The sequence below is a fragment of the Lissotriton helveticus genome, chromosome 7 (assembly GCF_964261635.1).
Source record: "Lissotriton helveticus chromosome 7, aLisHel1.1, whole genome shotgun sequence".
Lineage (NCBI taxonomy): Eukaryota > Metazoa > Chordata > Amphibia > Caudata > Salamandridae > Lissotriton > Lissotriton helveticus.
Window position 1 is genome coordinate 1,725,864,472 of NC_136068.1, and position 12,278 is coordinate 1,725,876,749.

The 12,278-nt window shown below is 42.7% G+C and overlaps 1 protein-coding gene across 2 annotated transcripts in view; it reads right to left on the reverse strand.

Moving 5' to 3' along the window:
* LOC144770707 (B-cell receptor CD22-like) overlaps window positions 1–12,278 on the reverse strand; it is a 255,878-nt gene that overhangs the window by 161,280 nt on the left and 82,320 nt on the right. For both annotated transcript variants that reach the window (XM_078655435.1, XM_078655433.1), the window contains exon 4: window positions 7,699–7,992. In XM_078655435.1, the coding sequence (XP_078511561.1) occupies window positions 7,699–7,992 (294 nt within the window). The remainder of the gene's footprint in view (window positions 1–7,698; window positions 7,993–12,278) is intronic.

Sequence of the window (12,278 nt, forward strand, 5' to 3'; positions counted from 1 at the left end):
TGCCTTTTGCTTTATATAAGTTTTCAAATTGTATGAAATATATACCAATAGGTCGTTATGAACCTTTAGGTAGTGCTTTTCTTCATGAGGTCTGGTCGCTTCCATACACATACAGATGTTTCAAAGATGATCAAGAAGTTTATCTGAATGGAGAGGAATGCACTGAGACGCCAGATCATTCACTAATGTGTAGGCACATACATTTACACGGTTCATGCAACAAACACCGACCAAATATGGCTTGCGTGTTGCAAGGCACGCCAGTTCCTGCTTTCATCCCCACGTTCAAGTTGTTGGAAAATGGTAGTTATTTGATGCTCAATAATGAAGATTGTTCTGAGTTAATTAAAAGTATTCCTTTTATCGTAACAGTAAGTGAACGGGTTATTTGCTGCAGAAATGTTCTATTTCCTCCCACACATTAACATAGGGAGTTTTCAATCTGGCCACAAATACCAACCTTGAGACACGTTTCAACGGCATGGCAAGAATAAGAGCTCTTTTGTCTCAGAGAGAGGTGGCCTTGAGTTCGGCCCGTGAAACTTTCGTACTTCACATAGCGAACACCCATACAGAGGTGCAAAACCTTTTTCAATTAACATTTGCCTTTCAATTTCAGCAACATGTTTCCGACTATCTGTAACGCATCCTCCACAAAGTCCCTGGTGCACTTTTTTAAAGTTGTTACCAGTGGTCTCGTGACTTCATTTGAGAAAATCTTTGGAGTCATCCCTGCTTCCTTTCATTGTATTTTCTGCACTCTGGTTCGTGGATTGGCATTTTTACTTGCATTACCAGCGGACGCTCTTGTGCTTTTTTACATTTTTAAATATGGATGTCCCTCCTATGCAACCTCCGACCCTGCAGCTGCTGACACTGTTCCGCAATCGCATGCTAGAATATTATGGCACAATGCCGTTGGCGATATTAAGCACGGCATATGGATTATCTTTTCGGTTCTCCTACTTCACCTGTGTCCAGCCTGTATTTCACTGCCTGACCTGTGATTTCGATTGGGCCATTGATTTGTGTCTCTGCGGACCGGTTTCTCCTGACGTCGACTTTAATCAGCTGATGACTCCTATCATTACTCACGAGTTGGTTTGTCCTGGCGAAAGGATTATGGCTGTGGCATTGATGCATGGACTACTTGGTCCCTGGAATTTACTGGCGGCAGCACAGTCTTTCTTGGAACAGAGCTTTCTTGAAAACCCACCGAGCTGTCCTCTGATGGTGATAGAGGATCCGGTGCTGGGAGAGCACGTATGTTCTTTTCCGCTTTTAAATTGGATGGCTGAACTGTTTTCGGATGAAGACGGTGACTTCCTATTGGAGGCTGTTGCAGCTTATTTTGCATACACAGTTATGTCATAGACCTTTTTCATGTTTGATATGCTGAGTACTAGCATTTCATTGACAATTCATTGACTTATTTGTCAAGTTTTTATTATTTACCTTGCCTATTGGCTTAAGACTCGATAAAGTACTTGGCTGTTTTATTTTTCTTTAGCATTAAATTTTCCTAGTTTTTAATGCTTTACCTTGCGGACCGTCCACATATAAACTTGCAATCTGCTCTCATGAGATGGCACTTCTATTATCTTATTCAGTTCGTTTCCGGATCATGAGGAGGTGTCATCTAGGTCCTGGATATCTTTACACCGTGTTAAGTTAGCATGGGCTCATTACCGGTTTAAACGCCATTTTTCCTTTTTTGCAACTTCTGCACACGACACTTAGTTGTTGCTTTAGCTTTCCACCTAGTAGTTCATCGTGGTTTACATGAGAATAATATGTTATTGGTCTACTATCTGCTTTACTTGTTAAACTATATCTGTACAGCGAGTGCTAAAGTTTCAAGAACAACACGATACAGAATTGTTATGAGGTCTGATCTCCACGACTTCATACTCATAACATAAGTGCAACTTCTGCCAATTCTGGGCATGAGGCGGGTTTTATATTGCTTTGCCGAACACACATACACAACAGTTGATGCGGTTCACATGAAGAGAGAGCTGGTGTATGCTGATGTGATTCCTTCAAATCTAAGACACTAAAGTATGGGCACGCCCTAAACCAACACAAAGAGACCTTCTTAGCAAATAATATAATATGTGTATTAGGGAGGGTGAGATATAAGCAGCCGCGGGCCGTGGAGGGAGTTATGGTGGGGCAGGGAGGCGGGGAGGGGGAGAAGCAGGGTGGAGCCCTCTCTACCTTGCCCCTCCCCCTCCCCGCCTCCCTGCCCCACCGTAACTCCCTCCACGGCCCGCGGCTGCTTATAAGTGTTGCTAACTCTTATTCATTTACAGCATGTTAACATACTGTCACCATTCGCTTTTTATGTACTAGTAACTATGCTGGTAATTTTGCTACTGATAATATGTGTACTTGTATTCTCCACCCTGCTTCTCCCCCTCCCCGCCTCCCTGCCTCACCGTAACTCCCTCCACGGCCCGCGGCTGCTTATAAGTGTTGCTAACTCTTATTCATTTACAGCATGTTAACATACTATCACCATTCACTTTTTATGTACTAGTAACTATGCTGGTAATTTTGCTACTGATAATATGTGTACTTTTATTATCTAAGGTACTACGCCTGAGAAGACGGCATTAGTAAATAAACATTTCAAATACACATCTGTTCTTCTTAACTCCATGTTCTGGTTTCTAAGAAATCTATAACGACCGACTGTTCATGAGTTCCACGTATCCTGAGGTACTATAAGTTCATATTCTGGATTGTCTAAACATTGAGAGTTTGTTATATCCAATGTGACACTGTACCTAGCTTGCTAAATAGTTTTTGATTACTAACGTGAGTTTTGGGACACCCTAATTCGCCGAGGTTCCAATCCTCTGTCCACAGTTCTGTGTGAGAACAGAAACCCTGCGACAGGGGCACCCCCGACCCTTGCTGGAGCTTCATCACACTTGCGATACAACTCCAGCAATGCATTCGCCGAGGTTCCAATCCTCTGTCCACAGTTCTGTGTGAGAACAGAAACCCTGCGACAGGGGCACCCCCGACCCTTGCTGGAGCTTCATCACACTTGCGATACAACTCCAGCAATGCGCCACCTTTACGGCACAGATACATCACGCATCTGTGCTGTTTTTGCCCCATGATGCGCCGCATTGTAAATGCAGCACACCATAGGTGACGGAACAGCGGCACAGAATGACTAACACATCCCTGGTGATGCGCCAGTCATCATAAATGTATCCCTATGCTTCTTATCTTGTTAGAGATGAACCGCCATATGTATCATCAAAGTTATTTGCATTTCCTAAATAGCGAACTTTAAGGAATAAATAGCGATTCTTTACCATTCCTAGTTTGCGATGAGCTATTTGCTAATTAGCCGAATGTAGCCCAATGAAGCCCAATGTAGCCCAATGTAGCCCAAAGATGGCCGCCAGACACACAAAAAAACAAATGTAGCCCAAATATCAGCCAGATGTAGCCCAACTATAGCCCAGTGACAGAATGACCAATCAGCTTCGCAAACCTCCGTTACGCGAAGCGGAGCGCTGTTACAGATATATATCTTTTTTTGAACGTTAATTTCTCAAAATCCACTGGAGCACATATATTGAGACCTAGCAAAGGCACATCGGGCTACCAGTCCCTAATATTTTGCCAAGTTTCGTGCAAATCCATTCAGCCGTTCAATTATTATTATTATTTTTTTTTTTTGCCCCGCGGGGCCCTTTTAAAACCTCCACATCAAACCTAGGGGATCAGCGAGGATCTACTATGCCCCCTTATAGTTATTTCCCCCTTTGTTTTGACCTCCTCTTGTCTCTCGATCCTACCGAGAGACAAGATGGCGGCCGCTACGGACTGTTTGGAATGTTGACAGACGCCGGAGAACCAATCAGCTTCGCTTCACAAAGCTCCGTTGCGCGAAAAGTCCGCGAACCAGTGCGCTGCCCGGTCCGCTGTTACAGATATATATCTTTTTTTAAACGTTAATTTCTCAAAATCCACTGGAGCACATATATTGAGACCTACAAAAGGCACATCGGGCTACCAGTCCCTACAATTTTGCCAAGTTTCGTGCAAATCCATTCAGCCGTTCGGGCTAAAAGTGAGGCCAACCGCCCTATGGAAAACTCAATGTTAAAAACACGTTTTGGGACCCCCTTTTTTCTCGGCCCCCACTGGACGAACCCCCCCCAAATTTTCAAGGGCTGCTCAGAAACAAAATGTGCCATTTTCCTGAAAATTTCAGCCGATTCCGTCCACAAACGCCAAAGTTATTAGACATAGAATTTTCAAAAAACCCATAGAGAAAAAATCCTAACTATATATACCTACTGGCGACCGCCAGTAGGTAATATATATATATATATATATATATATATATATATATATATATATATATATATATATATATATATATATATATATATATATATATATATATATATATATATATATATATATATATATATATATATATATATAATTGTCATCACAGTTTTGTGGTTATCGATACATCAATACTTTTATCATGTTGTTCTTCTATGTCGATATTTAAAACTTGCGATTCTGTTACTCAACCTTTGACAAACACAATTACAATATTCCTCCCAGAGTATGATAATACTTTTAAGACTAAGCCTCATCTTGCCATTCGTTCTTCTAAGAAAAAGAAGTTTGGTGGAGCTACATTCTAAGCACAGTCATCAAAACTTTGCAACTCCTTGATCGCAAAGTTACAAAGTATATAAGCCCATCTGATCTTAAGAAGGGTATCAGAGATCAGAATAGAGTACTCCACCTAAGAATGCTCATAAAAGTCATAGAAACAACCTTAATTACACAATACCACAGCAATTGTCAATCAGTGCAGAACTTGGATGGCACTAAAACCCCACATGAGAATTTGAATAAAACATTCTGCCCCAGATTCCTAAAACCAGAAAAGACTATAGCTTACATCAAAAATCAATGTTCAGATGTATTGTACAATCAAATCAGGCAATCTCAATAAAAAAAGCACAGGACATGCCTCTACTTTCAGGTAGCCACCATGAATCTACCTACCAAGCTTCTGAATACATCTGAGGGCATGCAAGGCAAGGTGGATGCTGGTGAAGGTGACCTAAGACACATCCATTCTGCTGGACATTGTGTCTGCTCTTTGGGAGTGCGGGGCACAGCACCTTTCAAACCAGGTATGAAATGGGTCATAAACATGTTACACTTTAAAACAGTTTCTTTCAACAATTTTACATCCACAAATTGCATGCAAAAATTCTTGGCCTACTATATTCCTTAAAATGCTGCTTGAAAAATTGACCTTAAATGAAACTTTTACTGACTTCCTTCTCTAATATTTTGAATGCACTCTGCTTACCATCTACCTGCCCCTTTTGTATCTAGGGCCCAGATGTACAGAGCTTTTTTCAGGTCGCAAGCTGACTGAATCGTAGAATCGGGCCATTTGAGACCGAAAAAAGCATGTTCCCATGTACCAAACCCTATTTTCCAATACAGTGACCTATGACCAAATCGCAAAATGGGGTAGCAATTCGGTATTAGGAATGGGTGTGTTACGTGCGTCCCTTCTTATTAACAACTCACAATGGTATGTGTGAATGTTTTACAACAAAAATGCTGCTGAAAAACATTTGCCTTTTACCGCCTGCTTCAAGTAGGTGGTAACCCACTCACAAAGTGGACCTCCTTCCCCTTTATGAATGGTTGTAAAAACGTTTCTAAAGGGAAGGCAGTGGTCCCAATGACGACTGCCTATGCTCAAAACATGGAAAGAAAACTATTTGTTTTTATTTTTGAAATGTATCTCGTTTTAACTTTTGGGAAACAGACAGCAATCACGAACGTGGTGGTCTGCTGCTCCCAGCAGACCACCATCCCTGTGATTTTAGTGATTCCCAATGGGTTGCAAATTGCAACCTACCTCATGACTATTAATGATGTAGGTCTATTTGCGACCCACTAGGAATCACAAGCAGTATAAAACACACTATTTTGCATCGCAGTTTGCGATTACCTAACAGCGAATTACAGACATTCGATATTAGGTAATCACAAACTGGCACTTATGTACATCTGACCCTAAATCTCATGCCTATCTGTCTTAGCTCTTTTTGTAACCATAACTATCTATTAATTCCAGCATGCAAAGATGGCGTGAATGCATGGATTGAGCATGCAAAACTAACCTCAATAACTAAATAACTGACAAATAACTTTGGGCTCCCGGGTAGAGTGCTACTCACCATATAGCACTTCAACGCTTCGTCAGGGTTAGTAAGCACTATATAAATGCATTTTAAACACAGGCATCCAATGAACAAATAGATATGCCCAGGAACCACTGGCACCTTGGATGACCTTGGTATAGTGCAACCCTGTAGGTCCCATGTTCCTACCTTACCATCTTCAGCTCTGGATGCTCTAAAGCATGTTATCCCCTTTTTCTCAGTCACTAATTTCCATATGGGTTGACAGTAATGCAGACTATCTCTGACCTCTCTCTCCTCTCTAGCCAATAACAGAGCAAGGGCCAGATGTACGTAGCTTTTTTAGGTCGTTTTGATTGTCAGAATCAGGCTGTTGGCGACTGCAAAAAAGCATTTTTACATGAACAGAACCCTAATTTGTGATTTGCTAACCTATTACCGAATCACAAAATGGGTTAGTCATTCGGTATTTGGAATCGGTATGTTAAGGGCATCCCTTCCTAATTGGGACTTGCAGTGGTATGTGTGAATGTTTTGCCACCGAAATACAGTTGCAACGCGTTCTCATTTTGCTGTATACTTCAAGTAAGAGTTAACCCATTCGCAACCAGGAAGGGGGCCCCAAGGGGGGGCCTTTGTGAATGTATACAAAAACATTTTTAAGACGGACCACTGCCTACTCTTTTTATTTTTGAAATGTATACCGTTTCCCTTTGAGAAAAATTGGCTGCATTACAAAAAAAACATAGTTTTATTTGAAAGCAACCCAAGACATGGTGGTTTGCAGACCCCAGCAGGCCACCATCCCTGTGATTCTAGCGAGTCGCAAATGACCCACTGGGACTCCTAAACAGTGTAAAACATAGTTTAGTGCATCACTGTTTGCTCTTAACTAATAGCGAATATTGCTATAAGGTAATCGCAAACCCAATGGTATGTACACCTAGCTGTTTTAATAACTATATCCATGTAGGACCAGCGTTGACTAGTCAGTAGTCCTCAAACCTCAACATGTGACCTAAAGCTTAACTCAAAGTGACCATCTCTTGTTAACTGCGTGCATTCGACCCCTGCCTCGTCTCCCCTTCATCATACTGTTAAGCTGTGTGATGCCAGGCAGAATAAGACCTCACTCTGAACTGTGATGCCTCTTAGCTTCTGGCTGTGGAACACAAAGCCCTATACAAATGCAGTTGGAATTCCACAGTTCTCTTCACTCATGGGCTGAGGAAAACTGAGGTTTAAAAGAAACAAACGCAAGGTCAGAACAGCAAACCAGGACAATAGCGAGAAAATAAACTTGCAGCCGCTGAATGCTTCCAAAGTGCATCCATACAAGTGGTTACAAGCTCTCTGATTGGCTGTGCAGCTCTCACACTTCTAATCCAGATGATTATACATTTTTACACAATATTATTTACATTTCTCTGTAATATCCACATTTATCCCCAATATTTAAAGCTAAAAGACTTACATCGAATGGAGAATGTAATGAATTGAGATGCTGATTTGCCACTTGGGTAAGTAGCTGAACACACAAAGTCCTCCTCATGATGCTCTGCGGCGGGGGTGTATTTCAACGCTAACACAGTCCTCCATATTCCGTTCGAGAGGTCTTTGTGGTAAACGCTGACATTGCCCTTAATCTTGTCCCATGCCAGGCTAGGTGGATGAGCGGGGCAGGTGTGCTCCACAGAGCAGGTGATTGTTTCTGGGACCCCTTCAGTCATTGTTTGAGGGTAGACCACCGTTGGCTGACCTGGGGTATCTGCACAAAACACAAACAAATACATTTGACCATCTTCTTGATGGAGGATCTCTCTCTCAAGCTCTGTTTGAGACCCATATGATGGGTGGGGGTTATATCAGGACACCCAAATATTTTGTCAATAAGGGCAAAGGTTATTTGAGATGACTTCACACACAGCATGAACATGTTATTGCTTGGATGTCTAAGCTACATATTTTTTGCACTGAACACTGATTAGGGTAACCTGCATGGTGTGCATAATTAACAATGTCTATGTACAATCGTTCCTTATGAATATGTACCTATTGGGCCTTATAATGAACGGAGCACAACCTTCACCCCTGTTCATAGGTTTCTGGACACAATTGGCGGCCTTCAGCCATGACATGCTCCCAACATACATGTGCCCAATACTCTACTACGTTTTTTGCAGGGCACATTCGTTGGCTATGATCATTCATCTAACCAACAATACCTGCAGGGGACATCCCTTCGAGGTCACTGGACACGGGCCATGGCATTGACCCACAACAAGTGCCTATTCTTCTGTAATTAGCACTTTATCAACAAGTCCTTTGGCCGTGCTCCAAGGAGTGGTCTTCAATGATGCCCTGCTCACAGCACCCCCCAATACTCTGAGAAGGACCCGGCCTCAAAGCCCCACCCGAGATCTCACTCTGCACATTCTTCAGCCATGCTCAGTTGGTACTTGAACAAAGAACATCTTTCTGCCAGCCCCTGTGCCCCTGCCTCAGTGCCAGCTAGACAAATCCTGTGTCCCCCAGAAGCTGTTGCAGGGTACATCAATGGCACCTTGTACAGAGAGCATGGCCTCAGTACACAGAACTTATGGATTGCCTTGCAAAATGATGAACGCATGACATAGCTTTCGGCCACATCTTGCAACCTGTATCTCTATAGGAGTACTGACTGGGCCTAGTCCTCGGGTAGAAGTACTGATTTCTGATATGTTCAACAGTATATATAACCTTAGGGAGTCTCCTGTAGCATATTACCACTTGACAAGCTACACACATCTTTACCAAGGTCAAAGAACTGTGGAAATATGGGTTTTGGAAGGTTTCTGAAAGTTCTTCATAAATATTAATAATAATAATAATCATAAAGAATTTATAGAGCGCCTGGTTACTCCATTTGAGGTGTCCGCACTCTACGAATCATACATCACAAGCACCCAATTCACAGGAAGAAGACCTAACCTAGGCTTGTCTGAATAGCCATGTCTTGAGTTTCTTTCTGAAGACTAGTTCTGAACATTATTGTCTCAAATCAAGGGTATTTCACAGTTTAGAGGGCAGGTAGCTAAAGAAGCAACCTCCCATGCGTGCTCTTTCCACCCTCGGGACCACTGTGAGCTCCGCTTCTTCAGATCTAAGATATCTGCTAAGTCGCTTAGGCTTGACCAGTTAGTGTAGATAGCGGGGGCCTTTATCATCCAAGATTTTGTGACAAAAGCATAAGGCATTGAAAGTTGAAAGACAGTCTCTCATCGGGAGCCACTGGTGTTTAGCAAGAGCTGGACACATAGGACTGCATCTAGGGATGTTCTAAGCAGTGATTTTTTGGAAGAGACCCAAAATCTTGTGCAGCATTTTTAAAATGCCAAAACAAATCCTGGCAAGACTGGTTACCTGACTAGCGAATGTAAGATCAGTGTCAAACCAGATACTGAGGTGCTTAACGTTCTGCTTTGGAATCGGCCACCAAGCAGTGGACCAGATAGATGGCAGATTCTCTAGAACCTGAACCTCAGTTTTCACTGGCATTCAGCTTGAGACAGCTATGATCCATCCACTCTGCTAATCCAAAAAGCAAAAACTCCTTCATTCAGCATCAAGGTAATGAGCTGTGTGTCATCGGCATATGACACAGTTTTGAAGCCATAGCACTCAATGACATCAGCGGGGGGGGGGTGGAATGTGTTGAGATTAAATAGCGTCTGGCTCAGTGCTGATCCCTGCGGCACACAAGAACACCTGCTGGACTACCTGAAAGGTGAGATTCTGAAGTAAGGCAGCCAGCCAGCCATCTCAGAGCTAAGTCACTGACACTGTAAGGCCAAATCCGTTCAAGCAGAAGCCAATGGGATACAGTGTTGAATGCTGCACTCAGGTTCAGCATTATCAAACCCGCTGTGTTACCCCCATCAACAATGTGATTCTAAGAGACTCGGAGGCTAGCAGCAGCGTGGATTTCATGCTATACTGAGGGCAAACATCTGATTGGATCTCATGCAAGAGATCTTTAGTCCAGAATCAGACGCATTACAAAAAATATTTTTCTTTTGCGAATGACAGAATCATCATGCACCAGTACTAACTGGAACTACGAACTGGGATTGGCCATCAACCAAACTTTTCACAGGTCAAACTACTACCAATGATAGTTTGAATTAGGTTTATAACATATTGTTTGCATATTGTCTTTGTACTTAAAACATAATTTGCTTAAGAATGGATCATTTTAGCATTTGTTTCTTTATGAAAAGGGCATCATCAAGTGCATTGTCTCTCTCTTGGAGTGTAGTTCCTCCACCCTCTCCTTCCACAGGGAAGAGGTTTTCCACAATTACCGGGCATCATCTGGCATCACAAAATGATGAACTGAGTAATCTGGTCAACCCTGAAGAGTCAGTCACAACATTCCACCTCCATTCATGCTCTTTAGAAGCTTTTCAGAAGTTTACAGACTTCCGTGGACTGAGAACACCTTCCTGTTAGCATATACACACGGTTTCTTTTTAAAATTAAAGTAAGACTCTTGAGTACTAAATAAGGAAACAGGAGAAATGTGCTAATCTAGGCATGAATGGCTGTCCCTAACTGTGCTGTGGAAGTCTCATTTTTGCTAATTTTCCCATGGACTGAAATGTTTGAAGGTCCAGGGCCTGCGGTGCTTTTGTATGTGAAATCTATTTTAAGTGTGCAGCTCAACAATTGGGGCTTTGGAGCGCTTTACATAAGTACTAGTTACATTTTTTAAGGCACAGGGAAATGAAGTGACTTGCTCAGAATCACACAATATTGAGCAGACGGCAGGATTCGAACTTGGTTACCCGGTTCTAAAGTCTGCAGCTCGGCCCACACGGCACATCGTCTCCCGTGCTAGACTGCCCTGCAAACTAGAGAAAAAGACTTCAGCTGGTACTTTGTACCCCTAGTGACAGGCAGCTGTGTGTTTTGGGATAAGGCTGGGAGAATATCTTGTGGACTGCAGTGTCACCATTACACTGGGAGAGATGAGACAATAGATGAGAGGCGTCTAGTTGAGTGTTTCACTGTTGGAGACAATGCAGGACAGCAGAGCCCTCTTATCTCACTCATTGCGAGTGAGACTCCCACGTTTGAGGTTTTAGTCGACTTCTCACTCATAACAGCCTCTCACCTGAAGAAGAGGGCTAGAGCGTGATCATTAAATGTTCTTTTCAGAGATTTTGGTCTGTAGAACAGTTCCTGTGGGCCATGGAGGCAACAGGAAATAATGCTACCTATGGTGAAGCTCTCCTACAGACCTGTTCAGGTAACTCAGTGCGCTGCTTTGAACAAATCAGAGAGCCATGCTGTCTCCTTGGTAAACCATTAGTCGTTTTAGCGTTATGTCAATCCTTTTAAAGTTATTTTAATGTTTTCATCATTTCTTTGGAAACTTCGGGCCTCATTTATGAAAAGTGTTGCACCGCTGCAGTAAAACAGCAATTTAACACTTTTCAGTGCGCCCTCCATGCGATGCGCTGTATTTACTGTATGGAGCACCAAGGATTGACAGATATGTCAGGAATCCTGACGTATCTGTCTGCACAAAAATGGTGCAGTGCTAGAGTGTATTTTGAAACAGACGTACCTCCAGCAATGTGTCATTTCACATGGCGTAATCCCCATGTTAAAAGGCCTGCGTCACCCCTTACGCCTGCTTCAAGGCGACATAATGTCTTGATGCAGTGAGGTCGTGGAAGTGTCGAAGTGAAATCTCATAGATTTCACCGCAACACTTCTGAGAGCCTTTTCTGCCCCTAACGCCCACCCTGCATACATTATACCTGACACAGGTATAATGTAGCGCAGGGGTTTACAAAGTGATGCTTCTGCCTAGATGCATCCCTTTGTAAATATGGCACATTTTGTTACGCTGATGCAGCGTCACACAAAAGGGGCAGAATAGTGTCTTAGGGGCCTCATTGATAAGGCCCCTAGCATGTTGTACCTCATGCTGTAGTGATGTCAACAATTATGCTACTTAGTTCTCACTACTAAGACTTCTCAAAAGTTGACAGCTCTTGGACTTCA